The 18626-nt window shown below is 47.7% G+C and overlaps 1 protein-coding gene across 2 annotated transcripts; it reads right to left on the bottom strand.

The window, feature by feature from the left end:
• Nucleotides 1-615: 615 nt before the first annotated feature.
• SCAMP5 (secretory carrier membrane protein 5) lies at nucleotides 616-18014 on the bottom strand. 2 transcript variants are annotated; one of them, XM_074966011.1, is made up of 7 exons: nucleotides 17871-18014; nucleotides 10956-11022; nucleotides 10387-10515; nucleotides 6185-6341; nucleotides 3082-3183; nucleotides 2253-2370; nucleotides 616-825 (listed from the first exon to the last, which is right to left on the bottom strand). In XM_074966011.1, exons 2-7 carry the CDS (start codon nucleotides 10960-10962, stop codon nucleotides 631-633), a joined length of 708 nt encoding a protein of 235 aa, XP_074822112.1. In that variant the 5' UTR covers nucleotides 10963-11022; nucleotides 17871-18014; the 3' UTR covers nucleotides 616-630. The 2 variants fall into 2 exon arrangements, with proteins under 2 accessions (XP_074822112.1, XP_074822113.1); XM_074966012.1 differs by having other exon boundaries at nucleotides 10387-10510.
• Nucleotides 18015-18626: the final 612 nt, after the last annotated feature.

Raw genomic sequence — 18626 nt, 5'->3', positions numbered from 1 at the left:
ATCGAAGAATAAATGATTACAACACCATGTGTTAGGAGAACCTGTTGTCTCTGAACCTAGGAGGGACGATATGGACCGGGGGCCCCTCCTGGCTTCAGAGAATTTAAGTGCCAAATCAGCTAGTAACTTGCTACAATAAAAATAATTCCTGGGATTGGATGAATTGGTACCAGTCCTCGCTAGAGACAGCCACTACTCGCCACATGTTAGCAACTGGAAGTATTAGCCACTGGAACTCCCAAGTTGTTAGGGATCTTCAGTTTTGCTCTTGACATTTTGGTGAGCTTGTTGGGGTTTTATTTTTTTGCTGATGTTATTACATACACCTATCACCACAGTAATTTAAAAATCACCACCGTACACTACTTCACAGGGGAACACAAGCACACAGTTACTACCGCACAGCACGAGTGTCCTGCAGGTCAACTCACAGCTTCTTCAAAATGAGAAAAGAGAATCAGAAAAAAGAAAAAGAAAAAAAAAAACCAACCCTGTTCTAGAGTAAAGGGAAAAAATCAAGTATCTTATGCTTCCCTTATTGAAATGCTTACACAGAACTGGCTCAGCAGTATTCTCCCTCTCCTCTCCCCCCCTCCCCTCCCCACCCCACCTCAGGACAGAGTCTTCTGCTCACATCTCATTGGAATAGGTGTAGTTAGGAGTGGCAGAATACTGTGTTTCGTGCTGCATCGTGGCCCCTTGTGCAGCTCCGACTGCTGCGTTGTGCGCTGCCTGTTGTACATGCGGGTTCTTCCAAGCTCCCGTGGTCCACTCTTCCTGTGCTTTGCTGAAACTCCCTCCGCTGCCCCGGTAAAATTTATGCACCTGTGTAGGGCAGGGTAGAGAGAAAAGAAATCACTGATTCACAGAGGCGAGCCCCCAGCTATTTTTTTTAATTGTCTGGCTCACCTGACAGAACCTAACGCAAAGTGTCCAATCCCGAGAGGTGCTGAGCACTTGCAGCTCCCATTGACTTCATGAGCAGTTGTAGGTGCTCAACCCCTCAGGATCAGGACCGAAACCGACAGATGTTGGAACGACAGCCCTGGAGACGGGGATGCTCCACGCAACAGCCCAGGCAGTGCAACTCTTCTCACCAAAGAGGCTCAACCCTGACCTAATGGGACCCACTCTGATGGGTGAAAGCAGTTCATCCTCCATCTCCATTTAGTTTTAGCACTTTACATAGACGGCCAACAAGAGAAGCAAATTGACCAATTGGGACGGTAGTTCATGATGTGGGTGACTGTTCACTGGAAACCGTAATGAGACAATCAACTCAAGGCACATATGCCACCGATCAATCACCTGAAGGTAACTATGTTTGGTCACTATAGATTGGAACAGACAACCTACCCTATTACAAGTCTTCCCCAGAGTCATTCAGTCCCCTCTATATCTATATTCCTAAGGCAGGAAACAGGATAGAAGGAAAGTTGCATTTCATCAGACACCATTCACAAACACCTACCTCATTTTCTAACCTCAAGAGCTCCCGCCCATCTTGCTAACCTCAGAAAACTCAAGTCTGTGCTTTGGGGGATTAGAGAAGTTGTAATTAAGACTGAGCAACCCACACATCAAAGACAGGAAAAAAATAATGTGAAGGCTTTAAAGATCTCGTTCCTAGCTCTAAAACAAAGATCACCATCAAGGAACCAATCACAGGGCAGCAGACCTCTGTAAGTGAGAACGAAGTTCAGGAACAGGAGAAACGGAAAGTTTAGGGCTTTAATGAAGACTTGAGTTTGGTTTATTTTAGAGATTCTTGCTAAACTTTTTAAAAATGCTAAAAATTTCTTACCAAACGTAAGAATTTCCCAAGGGAGCCCAAGCTATGCAAGCAAGCAACATTCCTATTTAAGTTATTCTTGCCCAGCTTCTAGGACAAGCTGAGCAATAAGAGTTCTTGTCTGTTTTTTTTTTTTTTTAAATTCAGCAGCCCACAACCTGCATCTTGCCAGAGCCTACGGGAACTCAAACATCAGGGGTCAAGTCCTGCCCTAGATCTGACAGCACTAGATTTGGAGAAGTTCTAAGTTTGGCAAAAACAGTTGTTTCAGCCCTAAATGCTACAGTGGCACCAGAAATTGTGAACAAAGGGTTGCTCCTAACAGACCAAAGGATGGAAAGTACCCAGTGGAGCTCTCTCTAGAAACACCATGAAGCAATGAACATCCCAGCTTGACCTCCTCCCCAGAAGGCCACCCAGAAAATGTCACAATTTTGGGTCTCTAATCCAGCACTCATACCATACTGAGGGCAATGAAGGAGAAGACTGCCACGACTGTAAACATGAGGGTGGGGATAAGCATCACCACAGCTGCACCCACACTGGTCCCAAAGAAGGATATTGCCGCGATCCAGCCACTGCAGGGAGATGAAAAAGGGCTCTGGTTAAACAATGGCATTGTTGCAGCCATGCATATCCAGTAGCTATGTTTTTTCCCCCATTGGCTTTGTATGCTGCAAGTGGCAAACCTCACTCTAAAATGATTCTTCTCCCAAACTCTTCAGTATCTTGGATGACCCTTTCCCTGGCTGACAAAAGATAATGCTAAGCCATTCCTGAAACCAGCAAGTACTAAAAGGGCCACCCCAAAGCCTCCTAAAAGAACTAGATAAGTTCATGGAGGATAGGTCCATCACTGGCAATTATCCAAGATGGGCAGGGCTGGTGTCCCTAGTCTCTGTTTGTCAGAAGCTGGAAATGGGCAACAGGGAATGGATCACTCGATGTTACTTGTTCTGTTCATTGCCTCTGGGGCACCTGGCATTGGCCACTTTCAGAAGACAGGATACTGGGCTAGGTGGACCTTTGGTCTGACCCAGTATGGTTGTTCTTATGTTCTTTTTATGTTCTACCTCCTTCCTCAGCCACATCACATCCTTCATTACCCTTCTCCTCCCACTCCACTAATGCACTCCTTCCCTACTCCCACTTCTACCCACTCAATGTCCTGAACTAACTGAGCCAGGGGACTCTGGAATGTTTTTGTTCCTCCATCCTAACAGGAGTCAGGTGTGCCTAGCACCTGAAGAGAAGAAAGTTTGAATGTGACAGATTCCTGTCTTCCTTACCAGACTCCCCAGCCAGGGATCCCCACCGCCTGGATAATGCTGATCACCAGCTGGGCCATGAAGGTGAAGAAGAAAGCCATGAAGCTGAAAGAACTGTCTGTCCTATAAGAGAAACAACTTATCGCCATCCTCCTCCTCACTGCTACCCGTGTCTCAATCGGTACTCCAGCTGCACTCCAAATGGCAGCAAGGAAGCACTCGTCACCCTGAACACCCAGTATCTCTGCCACCAGCTCAGCTAAACAATCCCTTTTATTCCAGCAGAGATTTTTTTTCCCCATGATGTGGCGGATGAGAATGGAGACGGATGGTCCAGTGCGAACAAGAGCTGCCCTCAAAGAATAGTCAGGATAGTGACATCACAGCATAAGGAAGGAGAAAGGAAAACGTGAGGGGCTCAAGCTGGGCAAACGGGCTTCTCTGGCCTTTAAGTTATGGCAGCAGGTAGATGGTAGGTCAGGTAGAGGGGGTCTGAAAGGTGGTAAGAGTTTCACATTCAGCCATGTGAAGCAGTCTGTGCTAACTCAGAGGGCAGAGCTTCCCCAAGGCTCTATGGGTACGTCTACACAGGGATAAAAAACCCGTGACTGGCCTGACTCGGGCTTGCAGGGCTTCTGGGCTGAAAAATCTGCTGTGTAGGCATTTAGGCTCAGGCTGGAGCCAAAGCTCTGGGACCCTGTGAGGGGTAGATAGTCCAGCTGGGGCCCTAACATCCACACAGCAATTTTAAACCCCATAGCCTGAGCTCCATGAGCCTGAATCAGTTGACCTGGGCCTGCTGCAGCCATGCTCAGGTCTTTTATCCCTGTGTAGACGTACCCTATTTAGCTACTTACATAGCCCTAATTACCATTTTATTAGAGCACCTCATAGTTAGCAGATTTTATACTCAACACCCTTGTGAAGCAGTGAAGTATTATCCCCATTTTGCAGCTAGGAAATGGACAAAGTCACACCAGTCTGTGTCTGACTGGGGAATTGAACCCAGCTCTCCTGAGTCCATGTGCAGTGCCCTATCCACTGGACCATCCTTCCTCCTCGCAAGCAGGGTGGACAAAAAGAAATCAATGATTTAAAAAAATAAATAAAATCATTTTTTTTATTTTGTTATTTAAATTAAAAATAAACCTGTTTAAAATGAAATTGGCTAAGGACTAAAATTATTATAAGCTCTTAGAACATTTAAATAAAAAATAACTAAGCTAAATCCATAAGCCTGTATCAAAAACTGAGTTAAAGGCTGTTTTTCTGTATTAAGAAAGAATCAGGGGGACATCATCTAGCTTTTGAGGTCAAGCTTTATAAATATGGCACAGTAGGTCATGTACTGTATTAAGGGCTTGTTTTGTTTAATAAAGTAATTTAATATGCTGTTCTGAGTGTTAAATTCAATTCCAGTTACCATCACAATGCAGCTTGACACAAATCAAGAGCAAAAAGTAAATTATCTGGCAAATATGCAATATACCATTCACCATTTTCTAAGATACTAAAATGTACAATGAATAAGAATCTGAAAATATTAAGCTATATAACTGCTTAAATACACGTATATAGTTATAGCATACCCTCCTAGGTAGCAAAAAAGATGTACCAAAACTAATGTAAAGATTCTATTTAGTTGTAAGTGAACATGCTTTAATGGTTATACCAACCAATGAGAATGCACCTCTCTTTAGAAAATGACTGAAGTACAAATGGAAAAGTTGATTAAAATGATTAACTCAATGCTTTCCACTTGGTGATTTAAAATCGCATTGATTTAAATCAGTCCACCCTGCTCTCAAGTAGGGAACTAATGAAGCATTCAGCAAGCTGCAGGGGACTGCTAGAATGGTGTACTTTACATTTGGTGATGCGTGGATTGCTCTAATCTGCACACATAACCAATACAAATACATGCTATCCACCCCCAAAAGGTTTGTAAAAGGAGCCTCTAGTAGAAAGAAAATATTCACCACCAAAAAAAAAAGTGTCAGATCTCCCCTGCAAGCTGGGGCTGCAGAGAACTGAGTTTCTGGAGCTAGTGTGTTGTCTAGGACAAAGAGAGGTCCACAGAGCCACATCTCTTGAGGTAAAGGGATAGTTGGATACGCAACAACTAGTGTAAACTGCCACAGCTCCATTGACTTCAATGGATCTTTGCAGCTTTACACCAGCTGAGGATCTGTCTTCAGGTTTCCTGCGAATGAATCTAGTGTCAGGAAAAAGGAATTTGAAAGAACCTCAACTTCCAATACCTCTTCCCTCACGCTTTTGCATCGTGGCCCAATAAGACCTGAAAGTCAAAGCATGAACCTTAGAATTAAAGGCCCTGATTCAGGAAGATACACAAGCATGTTCCTACTTTCTGTTGACTTCACCGGGACAAATCACATGCTTAAAATTAAGCGGGAACTTAAGTACATTGCTAAATCAGAGTCAGAGGAGGAGCTATTTAGCTGCTCCCTCCTCTTTCTCTCGGGACTGAAGAACCCTTTGGTTATTGACTCAATGCAGAGGATCCTAGAGTCAGAGAAGTGTGCTGTAAATGCTAGGATTGCTGGTACCCTGTAGTTCTTAGCTGGAACGAGGGGGCTGTGATGTTAGGAAGAAGCACTTGCAACTCATCTAAATATTGACCTATCTTCCCATCTCCAGTTCTAGTATCAGAGAAGGGCTGTCAGAGTTTCTCTGATCCCCGAGGCATTTCTCTTTAGGAGCCTCCATATTCTGCAGCAAAAGCAAAAAGTCTGTCAACTTGGACAGAAACAGAGCTGGAATGTATCCATTCATTATGCACTGTACCTGTGGACTCTGGTTCAAGTTACCATGTGATAGAACACAGCATTCAAAGTTTTCTGTTCACATATACTTCCCAATCTCCCATGACTCACTGTCAAGAACTCCACTCAGAGGGAAAATATATATTTGATATATTAGTCTTTATGGAGAGCTGAGATCTTAATCCTGAAATCCAAGTTTTCAAGGTAGGAAAGTAAAGTTAAAGGTGGGAAGGGAAGGGAAGGATTCCCAAATAGAGGTGACCAAGTCTAAGCATTGGTTATTCATGAGAAGAAAGGAGAAAGACATTGAGAAGCTGTGCCCAGCTGTGACCACTTACTTGAAGGCTTTGTAAATAGGTCTAAACCAGCAGACATAGGAGCAGGGTGTAAAGAGCAGGAGCCAGAGAATTGCCAGTCCAAAATTAACAGCTGCACCGCCTCCAATCAGCCATGCGAGGCAGCCAATCAGATTCACTGCCAAGGTGATGCTGTTCACTGCAAACATATACACACAGAGGGAGCAAAGTAGCACACTGCAAGAAAGTAAGCTGTGACTGAAGGGGCCCTTCAGATGGCTACGTCCATGGGGTTCAGAAATGTTCAGGCAGGTTTAATCAAAGGGTGGGATTTTGTCTTCAGTTTTATTCTTCTTCTCCCATCTATAATTGTCAGTTAGTCTTTCTACACCCAACAGGCTCCCTGAAGCAATGGTTCCAAGCTAGCCTGAGCAGGCTGGCATCTATGAACCTTGGCCCAATTGTGGGTTCCCTGCATACGTCACCCATTACAGGAGGTGAGAGTCTGGGGGTGGCGGAAAAGTACAATCATCTACGAGTTGGAGTAACTGAAACACAATTAACTTCTCTCTTGCCACCAAAGGATGATAATGAGAGAAGTAAAGGAAGCTCCTCACTTGCCACCAGCAATGGCTTCTAAAGGGAGTGCGCTGCCAGGCGAGTTGGACCAAGTAGCCAAGCTGCCTTTCCCAGGACAAATCTGCTTGAGCCATTGGACACCAACTGACTGATTCTGAGAACTGAAGTCACAAGTTCCTGGCTGGTCTATGGCACATCCGGATCAGTTCAACAGGAAAAATATTTCTCCAATAAGATACTAGGACGCTAAGTGATACAGGCCTACTACAATGAAGGGAACCCTACCAAAGACTAGACAATGCAGAGGAGAATCTGTCATCCGCATTCCTGTGCCTCAGAACTTCAGGATGAATCTTTGTTTCAATCAAAATTAACGCCCTCCCACCAACCAATGTAATGGAGCAGCCAGCTGGGATGCTTCGCTGTACAAGATGAAAATGTTCAGCCAACCCAGTGATTTGACTGGCAGGACATCCACATGTGCATTACATCATGCAACACTCAAGGACATCCCCTCACTGTCTGAGGCCCCCCCCAGCTTTTTTTTTTTTTTCTTCTTCTTCCAGGGGATGGTTTGGACTCCTTTCTGACACGTCTTCTCCCCAGGAAACAGGCTCACCTAAAGGGTCTCCTTGGACAGCACGTTAATAGAAACAATCTCAACAAGTTCAACAGAGATATGGTGTTTGTGCTTTTGCTTTTCAAGGCTTGAGAACAAAAAGGGGCCTATTAAATACAAGTGTAATGAGTGCAGCCAAATCAGGGATGGAGCATCAAAGTGACTGCACACCTCCCTCCTGGCACCCAGCAAAATACACTTAACAGAATAATTTGTCAGTTTCACTACAACAGCCTCCCTGAATGAGGAAGGGGAAAGCCAGCACAGCTCCAGACTCCTAGCAGGACACAGAACCAAAGCTGAAAACTGAGCAAGGCAGCAGGGTGGGAAGTCCATTGGAGGAGATAGATGTATGAGTTAAAAGCACAAGCACCCAGTCCCTTTGGTGCTGATTCAGCTCCTTCTAACCTGCACTTGGAGCACACACCGCTCCCCAGGGAAGGCTGCTTCAGTGCAACACTCCATTTTGCTTTCAATGTTCAGAGAGAACACCTGATAAGGAACAGAGGTCAACTTAAAGGCAGGGGGTGCCCGGCGCCCGCTCCCACAGACCCTGTATGTGTCATCCAATCACCCAGTAGTATCCCCCCGCAAGGAGGAGGATGGAAATGTTCATTAACAGCTTCTCCTCTCCCTGCTTCCATCCCACCCCATCTCAGAACTTCTACCTAAAAAAAATCATCTGCACTGTTCTGGTTTACATAGCAGCAAACGCAACAGTAAAGCTTCAGAAACAGCGAGGGTGTGGGGAAGGAAGGGAGGGACACAGATGGAACAATCTTTGATCTCATTTAAAAAAGGATAGTGACTTCAGTCACTAGGACTGTCACCGCTACCCAGAAGTCCTCAATTTAGGCACAGGTCAGGTGGAGTAGCCATGCAAGCTTCTCCACCAGGAGTGCTGTAACCTCAACCTGGAGGGATTTCCTCTGGGAACAAGTTTAGTTTCCAAGGGCCATTCGATCCTTGGCTTCTCCACTGGGCTAGCCAGTAAAGGGGCCAAATCATGCCAAATGCAGAGGTGGTTTCTCAGAAGTGGATTTCTGATTAAACATTTCCTGTGTACCCCAATTTGTTCGGGCAGTTGTGACACTGACTCTCAGCACTGGCCGGGTTTCCTAAGCTCCACACCAGGCTTCAGAAGGGGGAAAAAAAAAAACACACCTGAAGGAAGAGCAGCCCAAAGGGGGTGTAAAACCTATTCTTTTCCCCTCATAGGGAAGCCTGCCACCCTGTCTGCTTTACTTGTCCACAGGTCAAACTAGTAGATGGTCCCTATCCAAGGGAAATCGATTCCAGCTGCCAGCTAGTTGCATCAGTGGCATTAGGAACTACCCAAGGGACCACAGCTTGGTGGAGAGCACATCACACAGCAGCTGCAGAAGGGGTAGGTGAGGTTTGGCTCTGAGGAAAGCCTCAAGCACCTGCACCTTGGGGAGCAGGGTACTGCAGAGGTTACACTTTTTGGCTGGGTGAAAGAGACCGCACTCTGCATCAGTGTCCCTTACACATTAATTTAAAGTGGCATTTCAGCTTCAGAGGCAGCCATGCTGCTTTGGGCTGGATGTGGAATTTGCAAACTGGGAAATGGGGGAGTAGTGACCTAAAACACCGGGCTGGAGGACAGCTCCATGGCTTCCACCTCAATCTGGCTCAAATTCCTGACTCAGGAGGGCCCTGGCAGGAGTCTGGGTGGTGAAAAAAAAAGAGGCTCTCCATTTGCAGAAACCTTGCATGGGTTTTTTGGCAGAGAAGGGAGCATCCAAGCACAGATATCGCTGCAATATAAAACTCAGAAGTGTGCTGGCATTTCCCAAGTGATGAGCTCTCTGGCTGAGGGAGCCTGACAGGGAGAAAATCAGAGCAGTAAATCCTTCAGCAAAGAGAAACTCATTGGCTGATCTGTTCCACCTCAGGGCAGGCTCTGTGAGGGAGCAGAGTTCATGAGTGGTCTCTGGTTTGTGACGTGCACGTGATCACCTAGAGCAGGGGCGGGCAAACTTTTTGGCCTGAGGGCCACATCAGGTTTCCGAAATTGTATGGAGGGCCGGTTAGGGGAGGCTGTGCCTGCTCCCATCCAACCCCGCCCTGCTTCTTGCCCCCTGACAGCCCCACCGGGACTCCTGCCCCATCCAACCCCCTTTGTCCCCTGATGGCCCCCCCGGGACTCCTGCCCCATGCACACACACCCCCCATTCCCTGTCCCCTGACCAACCCCGGAACCCCTGCCCCTGACTGCCCCCGGCTGCCCCATCCAACCCCTCCTCTCCTTCCTGACTGCCCCCCTGGGATGCCTGCCCCACCCAACCACCCCTGTTCACAACCCCTGCCCTCTGACTGCCCTGACCCCTATCCACCCCCCCACCACCACCCCGAACTCCCCTGCCCTCTATCCAATCCCCTCCCTGCCCGCGCTGCCCAGAGCGCCAGGACAGCCAGCCAAGCCACCGCGCAGCATAGAGCGGCTGCTAGAGCACTGCACCGCTGGCTGAGGCTGCGGGGCAGGGGAAACAGCAGGGGAGGGGCTGGGGGCTAGCCTCCCGGGCCAGGCGCTCAGGGGCCGAGCAGGAGGGTCCCGCAGGCCAGATGTGGCCCATGGGAATAGTTTGCCCACCTCTGACCTAGAGGGTTGGGGAGGACTCCCTGAGACGAGTTCTATGACTGGCGCCAGCAGAGTTAAAGCTAGAGATGAGCTCAAGCCTTTCAGAAAATCAGATCCCAATTGGAACCCAAACACTGTGACTGGGGCCTCTTTATAATGGCCCAGCCCAGAACCCCACTCTCCAGATATGGAGAAGCTGAGATTTGGAGCTGAATGTCAGGACCCAGATCCCATCACTAATTTAAACCTCTTCGGAAATATGCAAGAGGCAAAAAGTCCCTAGACTCTGGGGCAGGATGATGTTTCCCTTAGTGCCACTCTGTTCTTTACACTAACACTTCTAGAGAAGAGCATTCAGAGACGCAGCATGAGCATTTCTCTCTAGATCCATCTGATCCCTTCCCCTCCTGCAGACACAGGGTGCCTGCCCCAGGGATGACTCACACATCCAGAGGTAGTAAAGGCGCTTGGCCATGGTGCGATGCTGTGGTGGAATGTCATCATCAAAATCCTGGTAGAAACATGGCTTCAAGGGGATGAATCTTGGAAGCGGAGGAAAATTGTTCACCTTTTCTATGACAAGAGATAAAATATGTATCACTGAACAGAACCCAAAGCAAGTCTCCGTTCCTCCAAACTGATCTGATGTTGCTGACTGGTTAAAGTGCTGATCTAACCTAAGCAGTGACTTTGAAAGTGGCCTAGTGGGATTACGTGTTTGTGTCTCACCGATTTCCAGATCAGATTTGCTCAGTTTATAAGTAAAAAAAGATGATTTCCCCTCATTGCCAGCCTTGCAACTCAGCCTGAGCTCTGACAGTCCAGCTGGGCTCTTTCTTTCCACACACAATCACCAGGAATAAAGATCGTGCAGACCAAATTATACCCTTTGTGACACATGAGCCCACTGAAGGTAAACTTGGTTGCAAAGGCCAATATGTTACCTTCATTAAAGCACTAAGCCCTTTAATAGAAAAAACAGTTCTACAAGAGCCAGCAGAGATTTTCCTTACCTGCCATGGTGTCTGTCCGTCTCTACTCCGCAGCTAAGTTAGTGAACAGCTCGCACCTCTGCCAAAACTGGAAGAAATCAAAAGACAGTAACGACATTAAGGAAACAGACACTGAGAACAACAGGAAATAATGTTTCCTCTACGTTCAACCACCTCCCAGGATTTACTCTGTTACCGGAAGTTCAAATGTCCTAACACCATAATCCTTCCCCACCACTCCACTGATTCAAGCCTGGGGAAATTCATGTACTCTCTTGGCATTTCTCCAATGTATATCCTCTCCAAATTAAGGGAGTAAATTGAATCCTCTCCCGCCTCCTCCTCTCCCCCTCCAAAAACCGCAACAACAAAACAACTGGCTTCGCTGCAACAGTCCCTGGGATGATCCTCAGACAGAAAGATCCCAGTTACCTTCAATCAACATGAAAATAACCCCCAGTACAGCAAATCACCCCTTTACAGAAATAACTGGCTCCCAGGGGCAGTGCTATAATAAGGCATGGTTGAATTTCCCATTGTTTATGCTATATTGTGTGTGTATCCCTTCATTTTCGATTTAATTTTTCCTCGGAATTTATCTGTGTTTATTATTACAACAGCAAAAACAGGTGCAAAAAACTCTTAATTTTTCTAGGCAAATATCGGGGTTTATTTTGGTCGATGGAAGGACGGGGGGAAAGTATTCAGTAGATTAATGCTTTGATTAACAGAATTCAATGTGGTTTACTGCAGAACTAAAACAGAACTCAAAACAGAATGCCACCTCTGAGTTTAAGAAAACAATATATCTCTAATCCCCAACAAACAGTTTACTGTTGCAGACTTAGAACTATTAGCCTATAAATATTTACATTTAATAATTGGGCCACACCATTTGAGGCACATATACTCAACTTCATCCTTTTCTCCAGTATGTTTGTTTTTTTAAACTTTCAAATATTTCCTTGAGTTCTGAAATGTATTCTGATACAGATTTTTGTTTTCTTCCCATTTTAGTGTGTCAGATCTTTACAACATTATCCGCTAACAGCTTGAAATGTGTACATGGTAGGCATGAGATTCATCAGTTTGTTCAGGTGCGCATGCACTTCAGAGCTTGTGTGCATGCCTGTTTGTTTATTGTGTTTATCTTCTAGACTAATACATAGCCTTGCTTCAACAGGCAGCTTTGCATATATACACAGACTAATACATTATCATAATACATATCTCATTCATATATCGTAATACATATATCTCATTCAATATATTGTATGTTTTCCTAAAAAACAAGTTATTTTTTTATATATTTGAATGATCCAAAAGTAGGGTGAAAATCAAAAACACTTTTTGTAAAACCTGGGATTTTTGGGGGGTAAAAAACGGGTTAAACTGTACATGAAGGGGCTTATATATTAGACACACGTCTCTACAGTATTTATGCATATACGCAGATCTATTGTTCACCCCTGGGAAAGCCATTAGAGTAGCCCACTGGCTACAAAGGCCTAAAACACGTGTTCCAACTAAAGTGCTGGCTGCAGCCAGAAGAGTAAAAACAGATTCAGCAATGTGGGGCAGGGAGAGGCTTAGGCCTGGTCTACACTAGCCCGGTAAATCAATCTAATTTATGCAACTTCAGTTATGTGAATAACGTAACTGAAGTTGACGTAATTATATCCATTTATCGCAGTGGCTTCACTGCACTGTGTTAACGGGAAAGCGTCTCCTGTTGACTTCCCTTATGTTTCTCAGGGAGGTGCTTTCCCATCGATTTAGCGTGTCTTCACCAGACCCTTCATCAATTGCAGCAGTGTCGATCTACCGATAAGTGTAGACGCCCTCCTACTCAAGTGGCCTATATCCACCTGTAGTCTATTTAAAGGAGAGACAATCAGGCTGGAGAGCAGGACAGAGACACATTCAAAACACTGAGCCTACCACTCTCTAATCCATGGAAGGGAGTAGTTCAGTGAAGCATCAGGGAGCACATTGTTCAGTGTTTGCTAGAAGCTGGGAATGGGTGACAGGGGATGGATCACTTGATGATTACCTGAGCTGTTCATTCCCTCAGGGGCACCTGGCATTGGCCACTGTCAGAACACAGGATACTGGGCTTGACGATCTTTCGTCTGACCTAGTGTGGCCATTATTATAGCTCTCTGGGAACAACCAGCTCAGCTCCTGTAGCTTGTCATGGAGTCACCGGGCAATGTTCTGGAACTACTCCATACGAAGCCAGTCAGGACTCTGGGGGAGCATGCCTCCTCTCTGTGAGCATACTGTCTCCAGGACAAGAAGCTTACACAGCTTCGATCTTCCTGAGTCTGACCTCGGAGCATTCAGCATCTCCTTCCACACCTTGCGCTTCCCACAGCGAGTCTGCACAGGGAGGGCTCCTGGAGAAGCCAGTGGGTCCTGCACCCCAATTCTGCAGTCAGACGTGACTCTCAGCCAGCAGAACAGAAGGTTTATTAGACGACAGGAACATGGTCCAAAACAGAGCTTGTAGGTACAGGAAACAGGAGCCCTAAGTCAGGTCCATCTCGGGGCCAAGGAGGCCAGAGCCCCATCTGGGCCCCCCTCCATTTCCCCAGCCAGCTCCATACTGAAACTCTCCAGCCCCTCCTCTGGCTTTTGTCTCTTTCCTGGGCCAGGAGGCCATCTGATCTCTTCGTTCTCCAACACCTTCAGTTGGCACCTCGCAGGGGAGGGGCCCAGGCCATCAGTTGCCAGGAGACAGGGTGTCGGCCATTCTCTGTGCAGACAGCATCACACTGTCCCTCTAGGGCTCTGCAACAATCACACATCTTATCCCCCCGCCAAGATACTTAAGAATTGCATAGGGGAAACTGAGGCACTCACACAATATTCAGAGAAAACATTATGAACATTCCCACTTCGTCACATCGCTACACAACAATCACAAGTTTGGGTTTGTATTTTCCTAGAGACGGGTAAGAATCAAAGCCCAGACTGTGAGTAGTTTGAAATCCTGATCCAGGGACATGCTGTGGCATAGGATATCACCAGAATAAGACAATGAGCAGTGGAAAGCAACACAAAGTTGTATCATCCTCAACTTACTTGCATTCAGAAATTAAAGTGCTTGAGAACGTTTTTGCTTTATAAAGTGCACCAAGTACAGATTAGTTCTGGGCACATGCAGAGTTTAAAAAACAATACACTGTAAAATAAATGAATAAATCTCAAATGCCTTACACTGGGCCCTGAAGGTCAGCAGACTTGGGTTTGGTTAGAGCAACTGGGGGAGGAGGTGGGGAAGGAGGAAAAGGAATGAGAATTCTAGAGTCAAGGGCCATCCACTTAGAACACCATGTCCCCAGGCATTTAAAGGTATGGGCTGACTGCTCAAGGACCCATAGTGACCTCAGCTACTACTGCTGTGCATAGGGAAGGAAAGTCTCTCTCAGGAAATTAGATTGATAGAGCTACAGGCACACATAGGGTATTAGAAATCAGTATAAGAACCATGAACTGCACCCAGAAGGCAGAGCATTTGTCAGAACTCCGGTTTAATATACACTCCAAGGTTGCCAAATAGGTCAGTTGCCATATGCAGCATGTGTCTGCTGAAGTTGTAGAGCTCTGAACTAATTGCATCACAGCTCAAATGGTCTAGCTCCCACAACGTCCTCATATGTACACTGAGAAAGAAATGGGAGCACACAGACCCTTGACTAGAACCCCACTTAAGCCTGCACATGAGCCCACAAGACAGGTAAGCCATTGCTTCAAAACACCTTCTGGGATCCTTCCAGAGAGGAAAACCGGAAGCACTCAAGAGCGGTACTATCCACCCAATCATGGCTTTCAGTCAGCTAAACAAAACCTCACAGATGATGGTACCAAAGGCTGCAGGCAGATCTAAAAGAAGCAGGATAAACACCTGCCCTTTGCCCATCATTAGGCAGAGTTTGCTCACCAACTAGGCTGCAGTAGTGTCAATTGCATGTCACACTACCCAACCCAAAAGCCAGATTGAAAGGGATCAAGGAAATCTAAGGGACTCCAGGTGATACCAAAGCTGCACTAGTGAGATTCTTAATTGTAGCAGAGGCCTAACCACCACTCATTCGAGTTACACTGACACCTTGCCCTCTCACAGGGAGGCATTATTCTCAATAACAGACCTGGTACCTGTTTGATTTCACTAACAATGAGGGACATATGTTCATCTTGTAGGTCTCTGTCTGAAGCTCTCCCAGTGTATCTCCTTGGTGAGCTTTAAAGTGATAGTGCTTAGATGCTATAAAAAAAACCCCATAGATATGTACAAATAGCACCTTATTATTAAGTCCTTGTACCAATGACAAGCTGGACCTAAATTTTGCAGCAAGACAGCTTCATTAACATTTGTAAAAAGTGAGGTTTCATTGAATTAAGTATGGAAATAAATAAGTCAGTTCCGCAGCTCCCATATTATTTGGATAAGAAGCTCAATTGGATACCATCTCCACATTTTCAATTTTTACCATGCTGTAGATTTTTGAATCTACAAGAAGAGGAGAAGAGGTAGACAGAAGAAGAGATGGACTGACAACATAAAAGAGTGGACAGGAATGGACTCCGCGGAGACTCAAGCACTGACACACAATTGTCAGGGGTGGAGACAATTGGTTGATTGCTCATCAGTGATGGTGCCCCAACGACCAATGCGGTTATTGGAGTGATGATGAGATTTTTGCATAGAAAACAGAAGAGCATCACAGAATGTGCCAGGGGAAAGTGAGGTCCTGATAGCTGGTGCTTTTGGCACCCAGGAGGATGCAGAAGAAGGTTTGGCATTGGGGATAACACACACTGCTTCAGCATTTCTGCCAAGATGAGTAGCTGAGGCCTCTGATTGCATGTGCCCAAAACACAAGACACACTGGGCCTGATTTTTAAAAATAGATGAGCACACATGGCTCCACTTGCAGACAGTGGGAGTCGGCGCTACTCAGCAATTCCAAAAGAGCAGCCCCAAGGGTGCTCAAGTTAAGTGCCCCATCACTGATGCATAGAAAATTAGCAAACATTTACAAAAACCCTAGCACACAAATCTGTAAAGCCCCTTTAGTGATCAAACCCAAGTTTGGGGCTTAAACTGACACAAAGTCACTTTCACATAAACAAAGTCACCCAACACAACCATCCAAACCCAGTCTATTGTCCCTTTACCTGCACATCTAGTACAGCTATTAAGTTCATGCTCAGACAGTCAGCTTGCTGAATATTCTATTCCCTCTGTTATTACTTGTGGTAAAAGTGCAAGTGCAGATGAGACAGGGTCATTTTTACCAACGGGGCCTATCTAGCCCTCCATTCGCACAGACAAGGCCCATTAGATTAACTAAGAGTGATGAAAAGTTAAACAAATACACAACACATATTTGGGACAATATACTAGCCCTCCTGGAGCCAATGGACGTTTTGCCATTGACTTTAATTGGACCACCATTTGGCCTTCATAAAAAAAAGTAACAGACATTTTCTCTTTATGAAGTGAAATTCCCACTACTGCCTGCAGATCAGTTGCATGTGGGCTCCACATTCTCAACATCAGGGCCCGGTTTTTCCTGTATAGCCAATACTATACACAAAAAAGCACTCTTTGAATCTATCCTAAACATTTATCTGACATGACTAACACCTCCAGCTCCCTAAAATGTGACATACTGGGTGGTAATAGGGTTTACACTAATTCACACTTTCCCCTTGATAGAGAAACACATACAAGTGAGAAAAAGGACCATAAAAATAAGCAGGTACAATATCTTCTCCCACAACCCTGCCATTCATCTTCAGGGGGGACTGTGGTGGAGATTTCACTGGAATATTCAACTCCTCTCTCTGCTGCAATAGGGAGGTCTGTGGTGAGAGTCACTGGGATATTAACCCACCTCCCACATGCAGTAGGCACAGAGTCCCAGTGTATTTCAACCGGGGAGCGTTAATTCACCCGCCTACCACTTTAGGAAGGAATTTTCTCTTGCATTGTAATTGGAGCTGGAATCAAGACACAAGACTCACATCTGGTTAGCCAGTGCCCCAGCATGCTAAGGCATTCAGATCTAGGGTTTTGGTTCAGCGCATTATAAAGATGGGGACCCTGGACAAAATTCAAATCCAAGTTCCAATTTCAAAACACCGCACAACATCAGGGAAGTAGGTTTCCTCTGCTTGGGCCCATCTTTCATTGCAATACACATGACAGTTACTCACTGCATGTTAACAAACAAGCCAGTTGTGCGTTCCACTGATTATGTCACTGTGCAGAAGGCAATCAGGCCTTCCAAAAAAAATCCCTGCACACAGAGAGAGAGCTATTAAGTGGTGGAAGGCCCCTTTGCATGTGCACACACACCCACAGAGGGGGACAGAAGGCCCCTTTGCATACACACACCTGCAAGGGTATTTTTGTTCGTTTGCACGTATGTGCACTTGCACACACGCACAAGAGGAGTGGTGGGTGGCCCCTTTGCATGCATGCACACACAAGGAAGGGAGACCCTGCTGAACGCACGCGCGCGCACACACACACACACACACAGGGGAGATGGACGGCCCGTTCGCATGCGTGCTGGTGCACACATACACAGGGGGGTGGGCGGCATATTGGCAGACACGCTCCCGCACGGACTGGGGGCTGCACGGCCCCTTCTGGGTGCCTGCATGCAGATGGGCTGGGGGGGCACAAGACCCCGCCCCCGGGCACGGGCGCGCACCCACGGGTGGGGGGGGCGCAAGGCCCCTTGACACTGGCGCGCACCCACGGGGAGGGGGGTGCAGGGCCCCTTGGCACGCGCATACTGGCAGCGGCAGAGGGGCAGCCCCAGCCCGGCCGAGCCCCGCAATGCTCGGCCAGTGGGGCTGGAGCCGCCGGGGCCCGGCTGACGTCACGGCGACGCTGACAGAGCCCGCGGGACTCACCTCCCTGCAGCGCCCGTGCAGTGCAGAGCGTCAGGCCCCGCAGCCCTTCCCCGTCCCGGGCAGGAAGCTCCGGTTCCGCGCCCCACAGCCGCCGCCGCCTCCGCCTCCTGCCGCAGCGACCGCGGCTCGCGCCTGGCTCCGCCCACTCACGCCCCCACCCTCGCCAGGGGCGGGGCCCGCAACTCTCGCGAGAGCCGGAGCAGCCCCGCGGCTGCTGTCCAGGGTCCTGGGCCCGGTGGCGGCGCGGAGTCCGATCCCCACAGCCCGGGCTGGCTCCGGCGGCGCCCAGCGCGAGGGGAAGGGGGCGCAGGGGGGGACCAGGCTCTAATCTCTGAGGCGGAAGGGTCCCCCAGGCGCTAGGGCACAGGTGGTACCGGGCTCTAAGGGGGGCAGAGGTGACCAGGCTCTGAGGAGGGTGGGGTGCCCCAGGCTCCAGGGGGGAGAGGGTACCGGGCTCTGAGGGGGCCAGGAGAGACCAGGCTCTGAGGGGGGGAGGCCCAGGCTCTGAGGGGCCAGGGGGTACTGGACTCTGAGGGGGGCAGACGTGACCAGGCTCTGAGGAGGGTGGGGTGCCCCAGGTCCAGGGGGGAGAGGGTACTGGGCTCTGAGGGGGGCAGGAGGGACCAGGGTCTTATCGGGGTGGGGTGCCCCAGCCCCTTGGGGTGCCCCAGGCTGTGAGAGGGGCAGGAGGGCCAAGCTGTGAGTGGAGCAGGGGGGCCCTGGCCCTAAGCGGAGCAGGGAGCACAGAAGGGCCCA

The sequence above is a fragment of the Natator depressus genome, chromosome 10 (assembly GCF_965152275.1).
Source record: "Natator depressus isolate rNatDep1 chromosome 10, rNatDep2.hap1, whole genome shotgun sequence".
NCBI classification, from domain to species: domain Eukaryota; kingdom Metazoa; phylum Chordata; order Testudines; family Cheloniidae; genus Natator; species Natator depressus.
The sequence above is the reverse complement of the archived record's forward strand: the minus strand, read 5'-3'. Positions and strand labels throughout refer to the sequence as shown.